General features: G+C 41.3%; 2 protein-coding genes across 6 annotated transcripts; one reads left to right on the top strand and one right to left on the bottom strand.

Annotated features, from left to right (window-relative positions):
• The first annotated feature begins 263 nt into the window (after positions 1 to 263).
• Positions 264 to 6,174, top strand: znf362b (zinc finger protein 362b). 2 transcript variants are annotated; one of them, XM_037274534.1, is made up of 9 exons: positions 264 to 414; positions 2,244 to 2,307; positions 2,498 to 2,717; positions 2,907 to 3,011; positions 3,242 to 3,560; positions 3,947 to 4,171; positions 4,258 to 4,336; positions 4,424 to 4,582; positions 4,663 to 6,174. In XM_037274534.1, exons 2-9 carry the CDS (start codon positions 2,245 to 2,247, stop codon positions 4,777 to 4,779), a joined length of 1,287 nt encoding a protein of 428 aa, XP_037130429.1. In that variant the 5' UTR covers positions 264 to 414; position 2,244; the 3' UTR covers positions 4,780 to 6,174. The 2 variants fall into 2 exon arrangements, with proteins under 2 accessions (XP_037130429.1, XP_037130420.1); XM_037274525.1 differs by having other exon boundaries at positions 2,471 to 2,717.
• Positions 6,175 to 7,450: 1,276 nt separating this feature from the next.
• Positions 7,451 to 20,173, bottom strand: ccdc30 (coiled-coil domain containing 30). Of its 4 annotated transcripts, none has more exons than XM_037274488.1 (26): positions 20,061 to 20,173; positions 19,275 to 19,442; positions 17,932 to 18,114; positions 17,461 to 17,581; positions 16,960 to 17,150; positions 16,552 to 16,626; positions 15,998 to 16,154; positions 15,756 to 15,827; positions 15,442 to 15,557; positions 15,253 to 15,374; positions 14,989 to 15,181; positions 14,695 to 14,793; positions 14,089 to 14,217; positions 13,854 to 13,991; positions 13,357 to 13,535; positions 12,987 to 13,242; positions 12,510 to 12,680; positions 11,770 to 11,979; positions 11,306 to 11,463; positions 11,086 to 11,230; positions 10,193 to 10,314; positions 9,900 to 10,041; positions 9,643 to 9,779; positions 9,387 to 9,504; positions 9,204 to 9,253; positions 7,451 to 9,114 (listed from the first exon to the last, which is right to left on the bottom strand). In XM_037274488.1, exons 2-26 carry the CDS (start codon positions 19,287 to 19,289, stop codon positions 8,919 to 8,921), a joined length of 3,495 nt encoding a protein of 1,164 aa, XP_037130383.1. In that variant the 5' UTR covers positions 19,290 to 19,442; positions 20,061 to 20,173; the 3' UTR covers positions 7,451 to 8,918. The 4 variants fall into 4 exon arrangements, with proteins under 4 accessions (XP_037130383.1, XP_037130391.1, XP_037130409.1 ...); XM_037274496.1 differs by having other exon boundaries at positions 16,981 to 17,150; XM_037274514.1 differs by lacking the exon at positions 14,695 to 14,793.
• Positions 20,174 to 22,681: the final 2,508 nt, after the last annotated feature.

Raw genomic sequence — 22,681 nt, 5'->3', positions numbered from 1 at the left:
TTTCAAAACCCCAACACTAGTTTGAAACCCTACTACGAACTCCTAACCCAACATTGGGTTGTTATATATATATATTTTTTTCTAAATCTCAAATAATCTTGTGGTACTAATGCCCTCATTTGAAAACCACTGACTGACTTAAAATATTCTTATGCGTTAAGTCTATTCTAGTGCTATCAAAGTAGGTCAGAGAGTTATTTAAAAAAACAACAAATTATTTTCTCCGACTGCGTGCGCGTCGGTGCGTGTGTGCGTGCTTGCCGCTCCATTGAGGCTGCAGCACTAGTGGCACCCAGAAGTGAACAAAGCGACCCGGAAGCGTTGCCGCGACTGGAGGCAGGCAGAAAGAGCATCCAGCCTTTTCTGTATATGAAAGCTGTGCTCGCAAGACAATACCTGCAGTCAGGACTAAAGGTATTTATTTGTGCATGTATTTTTGTTGTCTTTTCTACTCCAAACGACTGCACCGTGCACGAAAAAAAAATCAAGCCGCCGTCCTTTACCATTCGTCCAAAAGTTGCAGAATATAAAAAAAAAAAAAAACGCACTAAACAAAGTGGGATTTGGTTAAAATGGAACGTCGCCCTTTCACTGCGTAATCTAGGCGTTGTGTAGAAAAAAGAAAGCTGTTCGTTTATAGACCGTTGTGCTTGCGACCGCATCTTGTCTGTTTCCGCGCTGCTTTTTCCCCCCCTTTTCCCTCCCCCCTCGACAGGGCATGGTTGTTGTAGGAAGTGTCAGTTTTTTTAAGGGGTGGGGAGGCCGGGCTATTCAAAGCTGTGCAAGGGGCCGTAAACAAGCCATCGTGCTAACATGGACGCGATAAACAGTCACACGTTCTCGGCCACAACGCACTCACTACATTTTTTGGGGAGGGGGGAGGGAGAAAAAGACTGCAGAATATGGCGTCCCGCCTTATAAAAATAAGGCTGCCATTTTTGTTTCTCTTTTGTCTGGGAATGTTTTCAGATGGACCGTACGGGTCTGGTAAAAAATAAGAGTTCCGAAAAGCTCCCACATCCGGATGGGTGTTCTGAGGTGATCAAACACCATATGAAGGCAAAGTTGAAAGGAAAAAAAAAAAGGTCGACTAACTATTTTCTTTACGGAAATACAAACATCACAGCAGAAAGGGCAGATGAAAAGACAAAAACTATATTTCAAAGCTCACCCCTACGGCTCAGCACGCCAGTATTTGTATTTAAATTTGGATTACGTTTAAATGTTTGAACTGCAACTCGGAGTAGCAGTCTGCACTCGCACGCAGTTAAACTTCTATTACAGCTTGACGCTTCAATTTGTCACATTTTTTATCTTATGAATAGCCGTGTATATTTTCTTTATACAACCAACCAACGTTTAACGAAACTGCAAAATTCACTCATATTTTATGTATGGCAGCAACAAACTGTTATTTTTATCATTTAATAATGTATTCATTATTTTCTCGATTAATCAATGACAAAGGAAAAACGATTAAAAACATTTTGATTTCCACCCCTTGGTTCCAAAACGCATTTCAAATTGACAGAGCAGAAAATACACGATCATAAATTATGATTCAATTACTACTATGGTTTGTAACATGTCAGAAATAGGCAAAATTGTCAATCATTGTTTTCCCAAATAAAAGTACGTTTATATTTGCCCCAATGCCTTGTCCTTGGAGAAAAACGATTTTCATAAGGACTGTGAATATTTCTGCATAGAGGGTGAAATTCTGAGGTTTTTTTATAATGATGAGTCAATCATTTAAACAATATGAATTAGTATAATAATCAATGAATTGTTGTATTTCTAATTTAATGCTTTGGAATTTTGCACATCTTCTGATCGATGTCTTTGAACAATGAGGTTCCTCTGATGGTGTGGAAGCTCTTTACAAGACCATGGCTTATGCTGTAAGATCTGATAACAAATGTCAGTGAAAGCCTCCTAGAACATCTGAATGTTATGTTGTGGTATTCAGAGAAACTTTAAATGGTGGCAGGTATGGGCTGACCCCTGTGACTTTGAATGTGATTGGATAATTCGGAACACAAACACATTTTTGGGTGTGCACACTTGTGCAACCACATTATCTCAGGTGTTCATTTTTACGTTCCATGTTTACCAGCCATGTTGTTAGTTGAAGCAGCCTAAAAGCTACAGAAGCTGCGTAAAATCAAATCTATTAAAAATATAAATCATCCTGAGCAATACCTCTCTTATCTTAGTGTCTCATTAAATGTTTTGAATTTTAGGATGGCAGAGCCACGATTTAACAACCCCTATTTCTGGCCGCCACCGCCATCCATGCCTGGCCAGGTAAGTCAGCCTTATCACTTAACTGTGATGTTTCCATCTTCTGTTGTTTGCATGTGTGAATGGCCAGTTCCGACAAAAAGCTACGAAATCAAAGTTCATTTTAGATATCTGATGAAAATCATCTGTCAGTTTTCTGTTGAGCATGACCCGTGAACCCTTTCAGCTGGATAACCTGGTGCTCATAAACAAGATCAAGGAGCAACTGATGGCCGAGAAGATTCGACCCCTGCATATGCCGCCTACTTCCACGCCTTCCCAGCAACCTTTGCTGTTGCCCACCTCATCCCCCGAGGGCGGCGGCTCCCAGCATGTGATGTCGATTCCCAAACTACAGTCGCAGCAAGTGTCGGGCCACCACCCGCAGCAGCAGTCGGATATCACTTTGCATGCTCGTTTAGGTTCTGGACCAGGTAGCCAACTTTTCTCATCTTCTGTCATGATTTAATCATTAATTCCTCACATGGAATTCCATCAGTTTTATCACATCTATTTATACCAATAACCCCCCAATAAAGACAAAAAAAGTCTGTCAAGACTTGTCTTGCACTTTGTTGGTCAAAGATGGAAGTAACGTTTGGTCTCGCCTTCTTAACTTCCAGATGGAAATATGGACGACAAGTCGGCTGTGAAGGCTAAAGGGTTATGGGAAGACTGGCACATGAGGCAACTAAGCGAGCAGCACGCCCGCGCCAACCATCGCTCAGGTACTGCGGATTTTTATGCCAGGAAAACATACTGACATCCAAGCTGAAATTTGCCTTATCGTGTTGCTTGGTCTTGTGTCAGTATGTGTGCCCACATAGGAGAGACACTTCAGAGAACGTTGAAGTTGTATTTGGAATGAAAAAAAAAACCTACCTTGAGCTACCTGTCAAGTAAATAACACTTCAATGTCATAATAATAATAGCATTGTCCTACCTGTTACCTCCATAGGTCTGGCTCCTTCATCCCGACCCGAAAGTCACAGCACCTCCGATGCGCTAACCCCCACAACGCTAACTTCCAGCAGTCAGAACCGCCTGGGTGGCGCCCCCTCAGTCAACATCATCTCTGGGCTGGCTACTGGTCCTGCCATGGACCACATGAAGGTTGGAGGTTTGGCGGGACTGTTGGGCCCGCCACCCAAGGCACCACGGGGACGAAAGAAGATCAAAGCTGAGAACCAGTCGGGTCCTTTGCTGGTAGTCCCCTATCCTATTCTGGCAGACCAAGGCTGCATCACTGTGGCACCCAAAGAGGGCAAAACATACAGGTTGGACATTCAAAGCTGCTGTTTTCTCACCATGTAGAGCTCATTTGCATCCCAATTGACACCTTTCAGAGTGAATCAGATCTCTCGTTCTAACACCAAATTGGCCCAACAGCTCTCCAAACACAGTCAAGTGAAGTTTATTTAAGTTGGCTTTTGATAAACAAGAGAGCGCTTCCTCATTGAGGTGTCAACATGTCACTGACCTGACGGGATGAGTGCCTCACGAAGAGGAGAGTAAATCAATCGGCATTAATAAGCATGTTTTCGTGGAGCTCACATTTACTGTTGTCTTTGTAATTAAGTTTGAACAAATAGAGGTAGAGGGAGGAAAATGAAACCTAAGACAAAATGACCAATGAGCTGATGCTGGGTCTTTTTGTTAAAAGGTGCAAAGTGTGCCCACTCACCTTCCTGACCAAATCAGAAATGCAGATCCACTCCAAGTCCCACACAGAGGCCAAACCACACAAGTGTCCGCACTGCTCCAAGACATTCGCCAACGCCTCCTACCTGTCCCAGCACCTGCGTATCCATCTGGGCATTAAACCCTACCATTGCTCCTACTGTGAGAACTCTTTCCGCCAGCTCTCACATCTGCAGCAGCACACCAGGTCAGTCAGCTGTCACGGGCCTTCAAAGAGAGCTCACAAGTTGACAATGCAAAGTCAAATAGGAATAATCACTTTCTTTGTCGCAGAATCCACACCGGCGACCGGCCTTATAAATGTGCTCACCCCGGATGTGAAAAGGCATTTACCCAACTGTCCAATCTCCAGGTGGGTTTATTTCTGCCACCCGGTGGCAGACAATAAGTCTCGATGATGGCGACGGCTTTGGGAATGATGACAAATGTGTCTTTCCAGTCTCACCAGAGGCAGCACAATAAAGACAAGCCGTACAAATGTCCCAACTGCTACCGTGCCTACGCCGACTCTGCATCGTTGCAGATCCACTTGTCGGCGCACGCCATCAAAAACGCCAAGGCATACTGTTGTAGCATGTGTGGCCGGGCTTACACCTCAGTAAGTAAACCAAGTGCGCAATAACGAAATGTTACGTCCGTCGCTGTGATTCTCACAATGTATGTTGTCTGTTCTTGCAGGAGACTTACCTTATGAAGCACATGTCCAAACACACAGTGGTGGAACACCTAGTGAGCCACCAGTCCCCCGAGAGGACCGAGTCCCCCAGTATCCCCATACGGATCTCCCTTATCTGAGCTGCCTGGCGCCCAGTCTCGGTTCTATTAAGCGCCCATATTAGGCGCGAGCTTCACAGGCCCTGCAGCGGCGGTCATCTACATAAGGCTTAAATTAGCATTATGACAGCTGACGTAAGCATTCAGTGCGAGAGTCGGGAACGGGGGCGCCATTTAGTGAATGTACAATACAGCTAATGTGGTCCGGATGATATGCACGAGGTGGCAAATGTCGTGCGTCAGATCTAAGAAGCACTTTCTTGTACGCATCATGTAAACTTTTTCGTAAAGAGTCCTCTCGGAGAGGAGATGATTCTTTATGAATACGGGCTCAGATCAATTGGCCATCAAACATTTCTGTATTTTTTTCTTCCTTCTCCATTAAATGGGATTTCGAGATATACCAGATGATAAATTCCTCTCTGAGAAAAATAATTGATAAAGCTGTACAGTAAAATGTTTGCTGGGTGTGTTCTGGGGACATCCAAAGAGAATCTTGAAGCACTTTTTAGGCCTCGTTGCTTTGGCTCAAATTGTTGAAATCATGTTGGTTGGGGAAAATGCGAGAGGGCATTATCTGTGGCAGCTAGGAGCAGTGACCGTGTTGAGAAAAGAAAAAAAAAAGACTATTCTCTTCCTGTTGTTTTACTCACATGGTTGTTCAAGAACACGTTTACAGGGTCATCGAAATTTCAAGAGGCAATCGTAGATGACAATGGAAGCATTCAAAGATTGTATTGTTTTGTTGATGTGAGGATGGAAGGCGTAGAGATCCATAAAGGGAAGCAAATTTCTCAACCCCATTTCAATCCTTCACTCACTTAATTGATGGCACCTTGGTGATCACATCACACAATCACAGTAACGTTTTTATAAATGACCATTCCCTCTGCCCTTCATCCCACGCCCTGCAAACTAGTGCCATATGTTGTAAACCAGTCTTGAATTATTAAGCTTTATTTTACAAGTATGAGCTTCACACATTACTGGTGCCAGGACTAATCAGCCATACTTGCCACCCCGGCTAAAAACAACATATCTAATCAAAAAAAGTATCCACTTAATTTTACTTGAGTAGTGAGCATTAACTAATCATTGGACCAAAATGTGAAGTAACTCCAGCAACTGTACAGCAAGGATTTTGTCAGAAGCTTTATGCATATGTAATGAACTGCAGTATAAACAAACATCCATGATGCTTTAACGGTTTATCTGGAGAGTCTTCATAGCATTTTACTTTTTCCCACATGTGATTTTACAGTCTTCTTACGAATTTGAATCAATTCTTTATTTCTTCAATTCTACACACATAATGATAATTTTTTTGGGAAAAGCTTACCTAAGAAGTAAAGAAGTATTCACAGCCTTTGCTCAGTACATTGTTAACAGACCTTGAGGAGCGATTACAGCGAGTGATGGGAGAATGAAGCTTCATATTTGCTTCATGAACCAGTTGTATTTCTTGACTCCTGAAACTGGCACTCTCTGTTCAATGTTGGACTGAAAGCACACTGATTTACCATTTCTTAAACTCCTTTCTTTGTAACCAAAATTTATCTAGAGGAGTCAAAAATTATAACTGGTTCACAAAGCAATGTTGAAGCTTCATTTTTCCGCTCACTAATTCCCTCAAGTCGTTTTGACATGATCTATAGGCCTGAAAATACTTGGTGCGCAAATTTGCAATGACAGACTTGAACTGGAGTGAGATTTTTTACACTTTTTTTTCAACAAGGTAACACAAAATGGAAAAAGTGAAGTGCGGTGAACATTTTCTAAAATGTATTGTACATGCCAAGATTCATGACGCCTTCCGCATTTACGTTTTCTCTCGCGTAGTATTATTTCGACTGCTCATAGTATTTGTTGTGTTTCCGTTTTACTTCTGAAGCTCTTGATGGTACTATTAGGGTACGTGGTATCCTTCAAGGCACTAGAGGAAAGGTGCTATAGCAAGGCGTCACGGAAACACGCGAACAATGTACAAAAGTAAACTGTAAACTAAGAAGTCTGAGTCCAGGACTCAAGTAAATCACTGACCTGGGCAACTTTTGACATTTACACCAACAACAAACCCTGCCTCTTGAACTTAATTCTCTCTGTCTTTGGAGATAATGAACTTAATTCTCTCTGTCTTTGGAGATAATGGGCAGAATGTTGCTGTTCATTTTTGCTGTACTGTATAACGCGTTACTCATTTATAATATCTATTTTTAAAGGTTTCATAAATAGGTTTTGTTTGGGGAATTACCTTTGTATGTTATTAATCTTTTATATTGTTATTTTACATGTAAGCCTTAACTTGTGTTATCATCCCATCTCCATTATTCTGTATTGTGTTCTGCAGTATTCAGTCCTGTAAACATTGCTTTTTCTTCTTCCCTCCTGCATGGAGCTGTAATCTGTATAACTGTCTAACCTGAGTTTCTCTATGGAAAAAATATTGAGTAGATTTATTAAAACATTTTCTTGTCTTGCATTGTGGCTTCATATACGGTTTCTAGACAACTAAATATGCACAACCAAGACTGAAAAGTAACCCATGGGTTAGCAATGTTCAAACTAAAAAAAAAAAAAAAAAAGCTTTGTATCTTTACCTTGTTTAATAAAGAGATTGTTTTAAATTCAGCGCAATCTGCTCGTTTTGTCTGAAATGGAGACTCTACATGTGAAGCAAGATGAAAAAAGCCAATTTGTGTAAAGTTCTTTATTTATGAAAATAGTTTATAAAAAAAAAACATTGAGTCAAGGTTCTTTTGAATTTTACGCACACTATTTATCAACCTTGACACACAGCAGCAAGACAAAGTCACACTTTGTCATTTTGGCACATTTAAGCCAACACTGGTTCCTTCTGTACCTATTGTATAAAATAAATGCAACTGGTGATTGTATCAAACAAAGGTCCTACTTAGTGTTCGATTACGAGTAATAATTGTTCTCACAAAGTCTCCTGGGAATGAACAAATCGTGCTTGGAGACTCAAGGCAGATGAAAGAAGCAGCATTCACTTCCTCTTTTGACGTTTAAAATGATCTCATCATTAATACTGGAGTAGCATGAACAGTGAAGAGACACCTGGTATAGTTATCATCCAGCCACAATATGATGACCACTTGCACAATAAAGAGCTATGTCAAATATTCTGAAAACGTTGTTAAATTAATGCAACCTAATCTGAATGTGTCAACCAAAATGAAACATTACTTATAGCGTGCTGGAGGTCGTCTACTCGACTATGCCCACCCTGCATTTTCGACTGCAGTGCGACACCCAAGCTATTTGATTTAACCTTGTTTATCCCTAAGCAACTGGTCAAATAAGACAATGATATGATGCACTTTGTCCAAGAGCCCTCATTGATAAAGCCTCCAAATGAATTGGATTAAACGCCAGCGCTTAGTAAAGGCAAAATATTTGATGCAGCTCCTGTTTTTACTATCATTATACAGTGTAAGTTGGCAGAATGTTGTGGCTGCTTAGTGCATCCTATGACATGGATAATCACACAGGCAAAAGTGTCTGCAACACTATTATCACTAAATGCATTGGCAAAATTTCACCAAATTACAAATTGTGGTTTAATTAAAAAAATTAAAAAAAAGAGTTAAAATGCAAATTATTCACAACGGCTACATTTCCCTAAATGTAAACATACTGAACTGTTTTGTAAAGTGCTGTTTGAACTCTCAGTCAGGTACTATCATTTCAACATTCACTGGCCAGACATAATTTTGTCCTGTTTTCCTCTTGTCATAATCTGCCATTCTGATCCCCCTTTTCCATAAATGCAGTGGAAGTCTTCTCTTGGTATATTCTTCTTCTTCTTATTATTATTATAGTCTTTCGATTAGGTGTGCACTGATCAATCCGTGCTGATTTCCTTAATTTTGGGGAATGGGCGATTGGCCAATCCCTTAAAATAAATCTGATCTTCTCTATCAATCTCATCTCCCTCTGCAGAGGTATGGAAAAAGTCAGCTACTGTCTTCTGCTGTGCGATTACTAATAGGCTTTTCATTTTGCAAAAACAAAATCAGTATCAGCAGGTCAAGCATTGTAAAGATGGGTGATGGGCAAACAATTGTGATCAGTGAACCCCTACTTTTGATTCCACTTATATTTTACCCTTTGTTTTTGCGTCATCAGGTGCTGGTGCCTCATGTGTCATCACTGCTATTTGGACTTCCCAGGATAGCATCAGGAGGGAGCAATGGGGAGACGAGGTTCAGGTAGCCTTGTTCTGATGGCTGCTGCGTGGAGACAGATGTTCGCGTGCCTTCCGACATATGCTGACATTTGGTGCGGGAGATTGCGTCCAATAACTCCCAAGGGTCATAGGAACTGGACGTGAGGCTGGTGAATACAGATGTGAGACAGGGCAGAACGCGTCTCGTGAAAGAAATCATTCAAGTCATGCTTTTTCTCTCACGTGACATCCATACCTTAAATTCGAAGTTTGCATGATGCTGTCACAAAAAACTTTCTTGGAATTCTGTTCAAATGACATTATGAATGTGTTAAACTGAGCAGAAGAGGGACACACTGAAAAGTACTGAGCCATGCCTTTTTGATTGGTCATTCATCAATCAGATGTTGAGCTAGAACACTTTGTTTGTGTGCGTTACCTCATTGCTGTTGAAGGACTGGGCATTCCTCAAGGCACGCTCCAAGGAACTGACCTGACTGGACAGCCTTAGAGTTTGATCCTGCAGTCGCCCGTTTTCTGCCTCTAAGACAATGACCCTTGGAGGGACACAATATTCACTATGTGTTCATCTACTATGAATTATATATATAAATATTCTATTATCACCTAGTTTAAGTGAGGCAAAGCCCTTCTCAATGGCAAGAATGGTAAATATGCACAAGACAGAATGATACCTATGTTGGACAGTGGATGCTGCCCTCATGCCATTGCTGCCCAGTTCCTCCGCCTCACTTATCTTCAGCAAGAGCCTCCTCCTCTCTTCCAGAAGCTTCTCATTTTCCTCCATTACACTATGGATGTTCTCCTTTTCCTGTAAGGTTCAGGGGATTTGTAAAACCCTGTGCAATTCACGAATCATGCACTTTTGCGCCAGGACATACATCCAAGTCAGTTACACAAGATGGTGGCATGTGACAGCGTAATAGCTGACCTTGTTCAAGAGACTGGTGGCCAGGGCTAAGTCATTCTCAAGTTTCTGGATGGTGTTGTCCCGCTGTGCAGTGGCTTGGAGAAAGACCTGCTTGGCTTGATGTAGTTTGCTCTTGTGTCTACTCTGTTTTTCATCGTACTTCCTAGTTGGAGTCGCAATGAAGCTCTTAATATTGCTATCGGACATCTCAGTTAGGCATGTGACTCATGGTATAATCTTATTTGGCTGAGACAATGTGTATAATAAAAAATGTATTACGTTGCATTTCATGTTAGAATAACATTTGGGCTCACCTGACGTATGTATTCAATTGCAGGAAAACTTGCTTGAGCTCTCCCTGCATTCTGTCACAATCTAGCTGACTGGCCGCTAGATCATCCTTCAGTCTGCGACAAGAGGCTTGATCATCTTTTATCTGAAAGACAAATAAGCTTTGACACGAGTCTCATCTGGACAAAAACATCTCAGGATTCTCTAAGGAGACCCACTGGGGTGCACACCATACAGTGCAATAGAATCAAACATCAGGGATACCAGCATGGAATTAAAAATAACAGACTGGGGGAAATGAAGAATTAAGAAGTAGTAACAATCATAAAAATGTGATAAAGATTGCAGTTAAAAGATCCTCATAATTTTAAATAACAGTATTTCATGTTGGAAAAAAAATCATATTACATTCAAAATTCTTCTAATGAGTGGCTTTGGATGAATCTAAATATAAAATGTCAATTAATACCATAGCAAAGTAGGTCAATGGTGCCACAGTATTTTCAATGATGTTCATCTAAGTTACTACACGATCAAAGCATTGCAATTGCACAAAATATCATTAAAGCTTCCAGGGACAAATTATTGACAAAAGTATTAGAATACTGACTTTCATTCCAACAATGCACACGTAAAAAAGATATATTTTTTGTAAAGGCAATGGTCCACAAAAATATTTCGCACCGCTAATCCGTTTCATGAGACGACATTTTGGGTTATTTACATACGCCGACCATATGCCGCATTCCAACAAATTTTATTAATTCAGCGAAAGTGCTGTAAAGTGTCATTTTGTCGGTGTGCATTGTCTTACAACTATAATAACTCAAGTTAGCACCTTAATGTTCTCTGTGCATGATTGGTAATTATTTGTGTGTAATGTCATTTAGTGGTAACAACATACGGCATTCTGTACCTCCTCTCGGGCTTTATTAAGTTCTGCCTCCATCTGTTGTGCTCGGTGGCTGAGCTCGGCATTGGTTCTGGTGAGCGAGGCCTCCTTCAACCTCAGGGAATGTACCTGGTGCTGGAGCTCCTCCTCACGCTGCTCTAAGAGCTTCCTGAAAAAGACAAGATAGAGGATGAGGTCAGCTTGAGATAAACGGGGCATTGGGTTGGCAATTCTGATTTAGGACCTTTTGATGTGGTCCTCCTGCTGCTGGGCTCTCAAGGAGGTCAAAGTGTCAGACAGATCTTTGCTGTCCTGTTCCAGGCGGCTGCTCTCGCTGGATCGAGCTTCCTCCATGTGCAGCCGGTGTTGTGTCGTCTTGAGCTGTTGCTGCAGCTCCACCACCTGTCGGTACAATCAAATGCAACTGACAAACAGGCGCTACTCACCACCTAAAATATTGCTAAAACCAGACAGAAATAGCTTGTTTGCTGATAATAACCTGTAAAATAATTTTTAAAAAGAACTTTTAGACAGCACAGACGTTGACCAAAATCAGCTGGGTGAAACACAACCATCAAAGTTTTTCTAGATTTAGAGACTAAAATGTAATGCGTGCATTGTGTGCATCAGGACAATGACCTTTATTTGTCTTTAATCAAAAAATAGTGGTCAAGCCAAATGCTTAAGTCCCCTCCACTCCTTACTGACCTTTTTGTCAGCAGTAATGACCTTTGCTCTCTCAGCCTGCAGTTCTTCTTGCAGACTTTTGGCGACGCTGCGATTAGCTGAATTGCGTGCCAGCTCCAGCTCCAACTCTCTGATTCTTTGTTGCTGACGTTCTGATGCAGCCATCTGAGTGTGAAGACTCTGCTCCACCTGGGCCAGCTTTGTCTGTGCCTGGTTCAGCTCTGCAGAAATCTAAAGGAGCCAATTTGATTTCCTTGGATATATCAACACTCCTCCATTGAGAATTTAAGCCCGGGTACACACGAAGACAGTTGGGCTGTGATTGTCCTGATCTTACACCTTCTTGCCCAAGGATGTCAAATACCCGACAACCTTATGTCCTCTACGATTGTCCTATGAGATTATCTTTACGTCTGAGGTGTGTTAAGAGTGGATTTGTCCTGATAATGGGGCCAATATTAGGTCAGGGCTGACAAGCTTAAACAACAAACCTAGCCAATATTTATCTTAAAAACTTCATGTGAATGGTAAGCAAAACTACTCTTAAATTTTGACTCCGTAAACTGTGGCAAGAATGGAATGCAGCCAATCAAAGAACTGACCAACGAGGAGGCATCAGAAAATAAAATATGTCCTACCCAATGTCTTTTTTCTGTATGAAACTTGCAATCAAAATCCTTTAAGATTTGAAAAATTCTTATAAGTGCACTACGCCTTAGCTAAGAAATACTACACAGCTGTCCAATGAATACAAAACACACCTTGAGTTTTTCATTGTCCAGCAGGGTGTTGTGCCTCTTCAAGTCCAAGTTCTTCTCCTTTTCGTAGCGCAGTTCTCGTTCTGCAGAGGTGAATAGACTTTGTACCCTTTGCAGGTCCTGCTTCAAATGTTTAGCCTCTTCTGCCTTCTGACTCAGGACTATGCCCAGGGACTAACGAGGAGATGAAAAAAATTCATATAAACGCCCTATCTAAATTTTATTAAAGGTAAAATACAAACCCAGCCGAATGAAAAAAGAAGAAAAATTACACCTCTTGCACTGTATTCAGATCATCAAAAACAGCACAAAACATGCTAGAACATGCTAAGGATGTCACTTTAGGGATAAATCTGTTCACGATCTGATATTAATCTTGCATTACAACTACTGTATAAAATATAATTATTATATATAAGTATAAGGCATAGGATTTCTTTTGCGCTTAAGGATTTGCCAGAAGAAATTCAATGCAGCTACCTGATCCAAGCGTTTCTCGTTGGTCTTCTCCACTGGACCAAAAGCTGACTCTGATCGAAGTGACTTCAGGTTGCCGCAAAGTGTTTCATTATCCAAACAGAGCTGTCCCTGATGCTGCTGGAGCTGCTCTTTGAGGTGCTGTATCTCAAGCTGCAGTTTCACTCTTTCCTCTTCAACCTCCAGCTTCTTCTGGATGCTGTCGCTCAGTTTGGCCTGCAGCTCTACCACCTGCCGCTGCTCAGAGGCCATTTCATTCCTGGGCAAGGTAAAAATGTAAGCCAAACAAGAAAGCTTTGCTGAGCCATCCTCTCATAGGCCAGTCATTTCTCTCCTTTCAGCATTTCCAAGCCATACGTGAAATTCCACCGACCTGAGTGTGCTGTGTTCTTTCTGAAGGCTGATTAGTTGGTTGGTCAGCTGTTCAGCCTGCTCCTGCAGCTGGTCCACCTGTATTCTGTTATCCCGGAGGTTCTTTTGGGTGTGATTAGCATCTTTGTGACGCTCCAACTCACTCTGAAGTCGACGGTGAGCTCGCTCCATCTGGGCTAACTGAAACACAGATGGTCATGGCAATATATCTATTTTTAATATTCAATGCATATCCTGATTTGATTGTTTTAGAAGACCCCATTCTGTACTCAATCATAAAAATTGCAAATTTTATGCATGTCAATTTTAGCATAGAATGATATCTCAGTCCTGCTTTCCATGTGTTGGTTTATAACAAAAATATATTGCAGGAAGACCCAGAAACGAGGTTGTGCTGTGCTCATGCAACCTCCTAACAAGATGGGAATAAAGTTAGTTGGGAGTCTAGCTCATTGTAAATCTAGCAACTCTACTATGTGAAGAAAACATCTGGCAAACCTTCTCCTCCAGAACTGCCTTTTCCCCCTTGACTTGGTTGAGCCCCTTGATGAGGGTTTTCCCTTGTTGGCACTCAGTCGTGAGACTGTTAACCTCAAGTCTTAGCTTCTTCAGCTCTCTCTCACCAATCTGCAAAGCCTTGATTGGAATGAAAAAAAAGTCTTGTTTCCGTTTCAATTTTTACACAGTGAGAAACATGCAACACATAAAACGGAGCCATGTAATCTATAATTACCTCTTTGTCTTTTTTTAAGGCAGCCTGAGCAGCACTGAGGTCGAGCTCGAGTTGTTTCCTCCAGTCCTTCTCCTCAGTCAGTCGAGCTTCCAGTAAAGCCATTCTCTCTGGGCCACTGTCCCGTAGGTGCTTCATATACAGCCACAAACAAGCATTCCGTTTCATTGTAATTAACTTTTCTACACTAAACAATCACATAAAGGTTCATTCAAAGTCATGTCTTGATTCAAAATTGACTATCAGTTTGGTGCTGCTTTGCGCGCCAGTTCCTTACTTTTTACCCAGATCTTATTGTCACCCCTCCACCGAAATTTGTGGAAGGATGGGACAGAAAAAGTTCCTGTAAAATTTTGGATCCAGGTTTTTTTAGGTAACATTGCTCTGCATTTTTTGACACTGAAATTTTTCAGTAAATGATGCCTGCCACTTCTTTCAAAAGTGTCTTGGACAAAATGACAACAAACTACCATTTGTTCTAAGCAAAAAGGGAAGTAAATATTAAAAATAAAAAAAGTAAATGTTTACAGTAAATACAAACTATTCTCATGTATTTACATTATAGTGACATATCTGTTACAATAACTCTTATCACACAGCATTTCTTACCAGCTGCAAGAAGGACTCTGTGCTTTTGACCTCTTCGCCATTCTTTAACAGCTTTTCTTGAGTTTCCTGCTTCTTCAGCTCTCCCTCAAGGTTTTTGATCTGCATGATCAGTTCATACCTATTACTGAGTAGGTGGCCCCAAATGCCAACTTAAACTCTCTCTGAATAAAGGACTCGCGTGACTTGCCCAATGGCAAACTGACAACCTTCTATTATTCTGTCAAAATATTAACGATCACTCCCCTAATATACAGTATTTTGCAGGGAGAGGGAGAGGTTAATGCCGATCATTACCCGTCGATGTAGTCCCTCCAGATCTCCGTCATGGCGAAGCCTCTCCTCCTTGCTGGCATTCTGGGCCTCGCCGAGTAGAGCCTCCAGCTCCTCATTCCTCTCCTCCAGCTCCTCCTGCTCCTTGCGTAGCCTTTGGAGTTGACGCTCCAGCTCTCTCACCTGTACTTGTTTGTCCTCGATCGCTGCATGACAGCTGGCATAGAATAGGGTGAGTCAGTATGATACCATTGACGAAAAGAGCATTGTGAAAGACTACACGCTCACCGTTTGTGAGTTGGATCAGAATCTTTGGTTGAAATGCCAGACATGTGCAGCTCACTGCACCTGCCGTTTTGCCTCCCATCCTCTTTTAAGGAAGCATCTTTGTTCATGTGCCTTGTTTCCAACTGGACAAACACAATCACACGCTGCTGTTTGGTCTAAATTTGAAAAGACTTATACAATAAAACTAACCTGCACGAGAAGCTTTTTCTTTTCAGACTCTAAAGAGGACACCATCTCCCTGAGACTTTGGTTGTCAACGTCTAGTCTGTCTCGTTCGTCTTTGGCCTGCTGAAGTTTCATCATATCTAAAAAAAATATGACATCCTGTTCATATTACTTAGACTGAAAGCATATTACTTTGCGAACATTCATTACTTAAAAAATCAAAGAGTAACCACCCCTCTTCAAAGAAAATCTGTTTACAATTTAGTAACACTGAGATGAAATAACGCCCCATGAGAACAAACTGTACAGTGTGAAAGAGAAAATGTCCACATTCTCACCGCACTGCTTTAGTTTGTCCACTTCTCTCTTCAGAATGTCTAGTTCTTGGAGTGTTTCCTGAAGCTCAGACCCTGAGATTAAAAACATTGTATTTAAAGTACAAATACACTTTCTTTCCTTGCAGATGACTGTAGAGACAAAACAGTTGCAAGCAGAAGCTAAACAGTAGCTGAAGAATCATGACATGTTGACCTGCAAGCCATACATGGAGTATTTAGTGTTCTTAGAGTAACAAACACACCACAGGGGTCTAGGCTGTTGCTTTTGGCCACGTCCAGCTCATTGTTGAGCCTTCGGATTTCCTGATGAGCCATCTCTAGCCTGCTTGACGCCTCTTCCAAGTCACGCTCCAGCCGCCGGCGTTCATTATGCTCACGAGACAGCTCCTCATTGTGTGCCTGTTGTTGGACCAGACAGGCATTAATGACGGGTTGATCAGACAGGGGGCTTGTGAGGGGATAAAGTGGGTGTTGTCAGTGACATGCATTTTGAAGATTGAGTTGAGTTCATCATCGCTGCACATCTGCAAAGTAGTGAGAGCTATCAGAAGACAGGTTGTATTACAATTCACCTTGACAAGTGCAACAACAAACAGCTCTCATGCTGGCAATTGCGACGTGGCCCTGCAGCCCATCAGCTTTCATCACAAGGACGTTAGTGAGGAAAAACATTCCTGTGTTCATGCAGCTGCCAGTAGTAACAAGCAATGCCACAGCGAAACCAGCCGCAGAAGATACTGTTGTTTTAAATCATGGCAAAGTTAGTTGAGTTAGTTAGTCTTGAGAGGGAACCTACAGGGGTAATATTGTTTTTGTTCTGAGCAGACTTGCGCAGCCCAAACAGCTTCTTCCAAGGAGTCTGGGATGGACCCTGCTGAGAGCAAAAACCGGTGTGTGCAGAAGCACCCCAGACAATACATTAAGATTAGAAGAGGACAAAAGAAGGCTCGGGAAGGCTTCACACTGGTTTCTTTGACCAGTAGAAGGCAAAAGAGTTTATAATGAAATAATGACGTAATTTCTTGTCTTGTCATCAAGGCTCAATCACTTCAGAAATATTTTGACTGTATTCTAAATTGTGCTTTTATTATGCACCATAAAAATAAGATGATGATGAAAATCACATTTTTCGTGCCTGACAATAATAGAAGTCACAAAATATATGGACCAAAAGGAGAGCTTTTAAATAGTGTATGTTCTTCACCTGTATCTGGACATCCCTGACATTGCCAGACAAGCTCTGCCTCTCCAGCCTTCTCTCAGCAGCCTCAAGCCTCTCCAGGAGTGTTGCCCTCTCCACCAGTAGGTAAGCTACCTGCTCACTGGGGCTGCTCAAGCCCATCTCCCCAAGGTCTTCCTGTGCCAACATCTCTGCCAGCTCCTTGCTCTGAATCTCTATAAGAGAGGTTTTGTCAAACAAGACGGGGAAATAAGACTCACAGGACAACAGGTATAATTTGCAGACTACTCACAAAAAGTCTGAGCGAAATTTGAAACGTGTTGCAAATCTCGCCGTTCAGCTCATTGTTAGAAAACAGCAAGTTGTGCAAAAAGTACTGAAACACGTAACGTGCATTCAAAAGTTTAATGAGGGTCAAATTCACCCGAACTTTCACCCCGAACATTCTTTGTAAGCAGAGAACATAGCAGAATGCGTTCACACAGTACATTAACGTGGTGTACAGCAAGGTTGCACTGGACCCACCTTGTTGTTGTCTGATGCGGTGGAGCTCTTTTTGCAGTTGTTCATTGTCTCTTTCATAGTCAGCAGTTATGCACTCACGCTGTTGCAGCAGGCCACGGATATGCTCTACATAACTGTCCACCTAACAAGCAAAAGCACACATTTCAAAAGAAACAAAAACATTAAAAAAAAAAAATGAAAAAGCAGACCTCTGCCAAGGTTTCTCACCTATTGAAAAAAAATTGTCATTGTGTCTTAAAGTGCAAAAGAACAGCAAATAACGAAACAAAACAGCCAATTTAAAAAACACAGTAGCAAATAACTGATCACAACAACAATAAAACAAACTTAGCGCTGAGTGACCGAGAGGCCCTTTCCTCCTGTGGTCTAGGCAGCAATGATTCTGATCTCCCTCACCAGTTTGATTAATTAACCAATATGAATTGGTTATTGAATGAGTAGGAACATGACAATCTGTACAAAGAGTCTCACCTCCTTCATCTCGTTGGCCTGCTGAGAGCGCAAAGTACACAGCTCCTGGGAGGACTGCTGCAGCTCCGCTTCAGTGTCCAGGAGCCGCCGCCAAAGGTGGCACTGGCGCTCTTCGGGACTAGCCTCCGGAAGCAACCCATCCTGCTGGAGCCGTGCGGATATCTGGTCCAGCTCTGTATGCACCTGAGAACAAAAGACCAAGCACATTTGTCAGGATTCCTTAAAAAATATAAATCTTGACAAAAGCTCATGCAATAACTTCCAGTTGTCTAGTTTGTATATGCGTGATTTAAATAAAGAGTGAACCCCTGCTGAGTGGTGGTTTGTTATTGACAAACCCATCTTTTTTTTTTTTTTTTGTGAAACCTCTTTTTAGCTATATGCTGAAAACCTCACCTAATCAATTTTTGTGTACTCTTTTCACAACACCCTAAAATACTATGTATGCTGGTGTCAATTACTCACGTTTTTTTTTTTTTTTGCTATTTGTGACAGGGCTTTATCCCTGGTTCTTAAAAGTACAGTGAAACCTCTACTACGAACGCCTATACTTACGAACATTTCGAGATACGAACCGGGGCCTAAAGATTTTTTTGCCTCCACTTACGAACATCCGTGATCAACTCTGTCAGAGTGTGTCAGGTGACCTTGTGATACGTGTCTCTACCCTTTGCTCGGCCACTTCCTGTGTTACTGTTTGCACGTTAGCGTATTGATAATTTCATCTGTAATCAATCATGTCTCCTATGAAAGCTAGTGCAAAAAGCGGCGAGGGTAGTTAGAAGAGGGTATAGCGAATGTAGAAATTAAGCACTTATTAAAATAAAAATTAAATTAAAATAAAGAGTCCTGTCAGTGTTGTGGGGAGCTGATGCTGGCTTCATAGAGTACATGGGTGATGACTACAACTTCAGAATGGTGTGCCAACACTAAACACCTGTCGCTGAACTCAATACCGTACTTCACAGGCCGTGTAACTCGAGCTGGCCCCTCATGAGGCCAGTGACATGCAGCATATTGTAACAAGCTGTGTATCATGTCTCAGGGGCATGTTGTCTTTAAACACTACACAAATTACGCTATACTACTACAGGAAGGGACTGAATGACACGATAACGTTTACAAGAGCAGCCAAAAGATAACTATAGTGACCAAGGGTACCAGATGTAACCACACGGCCATGCGGATTCTGATATTCTAAAAAGTAGTAAGCAGATGCAATGAGTGGCACAAAGGCCGAATCACAAGTGTGCATTACAACTGACTGCATGTCATAGAGTGACAGAAACAAACCGAAGTAGGCTGTTAAAAAAAGCAGGCACATCAACAGTTGAAAGGTTTACCTCTTTGTGGTCCATGGTGACACATTAAGTTGTATGGAACAGCATCTGGCAGGGATGGAGCCTGGCTTCTGTGGTTGGAGGGGTTCTAGATGACGATTAGTCCTCGTACGCCAGTTGGATGTCATGTGCCAAAGTTATCTTTAAAATCCCTTTTCCGCCTCATCTTTGCTGCAGAGTATACGAAACATAACCTTTAAGCGGGAAGAAGCGGTCTGAAAATCTGTGATTCTTGTTAAAGAGGACTTGATCCAATGCGAAGCCCAAAGCAGACTGAGATTAGTCCTGACAGATCTACTGAAATGCTGAAGTAAGGATTTAAACAGATCCAAGTGATGTCTACATTGTGTATTTAAAGTCCTCTACTCATCATTCATTGTCCACCTCTTGCAACTAATGTGGGGTTCAGTAGCTTTATTTTCTTAAATTTTCAAAATGTCTGACAAGGAGGAGCAAGGTTCTTTTTTTTTTTTCCAGCAGACTTACACACCACTTGCATTCCTTTTGCCCACGCAAGCTCGGCCAAGATGTGGTTTAGCCCCGAAAGCACATTTTAAAACGCGACATTCCTGTGTTCAGTTTAATCTACTGTGCACCCATTGGGTTATGTGCTAGGCAAATGACAAAGTGAGTTGCAAATTTTAAATGCTGCGCTAACGCTAAACCAGCTAACGCTAGTCAGACTCTCCTCTGAAGTCAAGCTGGTGACCACCGTGGTAACAGAACATTAGGAAAATAAACGCAACACTTCGGAGCTGTGTCTTGAGGGCTGTGAAACATTTTACTCACCATTCAGCGACAACTAACTTAAGCAAACGGGTGACGTTGTGCGTGCTAAAACGAAGCGAAGTGAACTGGCTTCCACGCGCACCTAGGCAACGGAGCGTACCATTTCGTAGGAGGGGGACAAGGATCCGTCTGGCTTGGGTGATTTCAAACACTGCCAACCATAACCCAAGCCAGAAAATATCCCGAAAAACCCAACCCTAGTTATCGGGGCAACTCTATTTTTCTTTGTAGAAAGCCTAATACTGTCTTGAATGCTGACTTTAAAACACTTAACATTCCATGAAACCCTAACACCAGTTTTGAACCACTCATTTGAAGCCTTAACCCTTGTTTAAAACCTTAACATTGGCTTGAAACCACGATTTGAAATCATACAAATCTTAACTCAGGCTTGAAACCCTAACATTGAAATTCAAAACCCTAACTCTGACTTCAAACGCTACTTTGAAACCCGAACCCTAGTCACAATCTAAATTCTAATATTTGTTACATTACTTAAAGAGTTACATTTATTGTCTCTCTGTGCATTATATTCTATCTGTGTCCTGGCTAAACTGTTTCCAGTTCATGTATATGGATGTTAGATTATTGTTGTTTTTGGTCAATAAAATTCCCATTTCTATGTAAAGCCTGCCAATCAAATCTGCACACAGTTTTCTAAATCAGTAGTTCTGGTTCATCAAAATTAAACCTGTGATTTCCAAGCAGAGTACTGTCACGCGAGTGTGCAGTGAGGTTAAACTGAGGACACTCTCAATGTACATACCAAAGTGAAGTTTGTAAGCATCGCCACCAGAGGAAGACAAATAGACAAAACAGCATCGTGGTATACTGTGTACTTATTATTCTTTAGGTAGACAATTTCAACAGTGGGTGTGTGCAACGTTGTGGCTGTAGTGTACAGTTGTATCATTTGTTTCTTTTCCTTCTGTAGCATTTGGATGTAATCTTTTAGGTCTATTTAGACACATTTTCCACGTTTTATGAGATGCTGTACTTCAATTGACCTTGTTGCAGCTGCTATGTGGTAGCTACGTAATAAGGTTAAACCCATGCTGTTGGCAGAGTTACCATCTAGCAGCAGGGACTTGTGTGAAACCCTTGCAATTGTGCCGAACTTGTTGGATAAAAATAAAGAACGTCGCTCAGCTCTGTTAACATACCACTCATTGCAACTACTAGTGCTGCACTCAGGAGGGCTTTTTATTTAACACGCCCACACAGCTAGGTGTCTTCACTTAACACCGGTGTCTTCATTGGACGATCAATCAACAATTTAGGTCATACCAATAAATAAGAAATACAATTAATCAAAACATAAAATAGAAGTCAAGTCAAGTTTATTTGTAAAGCCCTAAATCACAAGCAGTCTCAAAGGGCTTCACATAGACAAACAATTGACAATTATTCTCAAAGCATCCCCTGATCTTAAGCTCCCAAAAGGGCAAGGAAAAACTCAAAAAAACCCTACCAGGGGAAAAATGAGAAACCTTGAGAAGGGACCACAGATGGAAGGATCCCTCTTTCAGGATCACCAGGCAGCAATGGATGCAGAGAGGGCACATAAAATACGTAATATGAAAATCAATGAAAAAGTGGATGTCCAAGTCAAAGCGAAGAGCTGCCGGAGGTGCCCTCGATTGAATAGAAACAACATATCATTGAGAGCATAACTTAACACATGTTTTGCATGGTTTTGTTCTCCTGCGTCATGTGACCAGTGTGCACAGTATACTCACGTCATGTACAAATGTGCGTTTCAAAGTGTTACACCACAGATGGGTTAAAAAAAAAAAGAAAAAAGACAAAACATTTTGTGCACCTTTTTAATTTGAGTATTTTTAAGTTGATTTAACTTCTATAATATTTTTTATTCTAATGTTGATATATTTTTATTGTATTTGTTCATTCGTTATCATTTTATGTAGTAAATACTGCTATAAATTACATATCTTATTTAATGTAATGTAGCTTGTTATTTTATTTTTATTATTTTTTGATTGATGTTGCACCTCACTTTCTTAATAATGTGCTCTAAAATTCAAATGAAAGTTTGCAGATTTTTTTTTTTAGAAACCACCACACAGGAGTAACAACAACTTATCAGAGATATCAAGCATGACTGACAAGGTGTGATTCCTTTTTTGGCGTGCGCTCTCGGGCACATGCTGGTCACCTTCAAACAGCAGCAGCGTGACACTGACCTGTTAGGTTGGGTATCGGGAGCTATTATAGAATATTATTCAGCTTTGGAAAATAAAACTAATGCCCAGGACTCCAGATACCTCAGGCAGCTGAAAAGATTCAGAAGCAATGCAAAATTCCCAATATTTCTGCTCACTTCTTTTTTAATTGACTGTACGTTTCTAAATATAAAACTTCAAACCAATCAATTTTAACAATTTGTTATGAACAAGTCATGCTACCAACACAACAGCCATGGCTGAACTTGGCTTGTTAACAGTGCTAATGCCATGCTTTTGTTGCTAGTATTATTTACAAATTTCATAATTGGATTTCATGAGTCAGATGCGACCCCAAAATAATTGCAGCCTTTCTCTTTAATGTACTTTGCAGAATAAATGTAGTAATTAATTATCAAATCTGTTAATCTATTTATG

This window comes from Syngnathus acus, chromosome 2, assembly GCF_901709675.1.
Source record: "Syngnathus acus chromosome 2, fSynAcu1.2, whole genome shotgun sequence".
In the NCBI taxonomy this organism is placed as follows: domain Eukaryota; kingdom Metazoa; phylum Chordata; class Actinopteri; order Syngnathiformes; family Syngnathidae; genus Syngnathus; species Syngnathus acus.
Note: the sequence above shows the minus strand (reverse complement) of the source record. Positions and strands in the feature narration are given on the sequence as shown.

Excerpts from the sequence above, each read along its gene's own strand:
- znf362b (XM_037274525.1), top strand. The coding sequence starts at position 2,245 with ATGGCAGAGCCACGATTTAACAACCCCTATTTCTGGCCGCCACCGCCA. Across the intron at positions 2,308-2,470 it reads CGCCATCCATGCCTGGCCAG|CTGGATAACCTGGTGCTCAT; the intron begins GTAAGTCAGCCT and ends GAACCCTTTCAG. Across the intron at positions 3,561-3,946 it reads AAAGAGGGCAAAACATACAG|GTGCAAAGTGTGCCCACTCA; the intron begins GTTGGACATTCA and ends TTTTGTTAAAAG.
- ccdc30 (XM_037274488.1), bottom strand. Across the intron at positions 13,536-13,853 it reads AGGCAGTTCTGGAGGAGAAG|TTAGCCCAGATGGAGCGAGC; the intron begins GTTTGCCAGATG and ends TCTGTGTTTCAG. Across the intron at positions 10,042-10,192 it reads CAATTGAATACATACGTCAG|GAAGTACGATGAAAAACAGA; the intron begins GTGAGCCCAAAT and ends GACTCCAACTAG.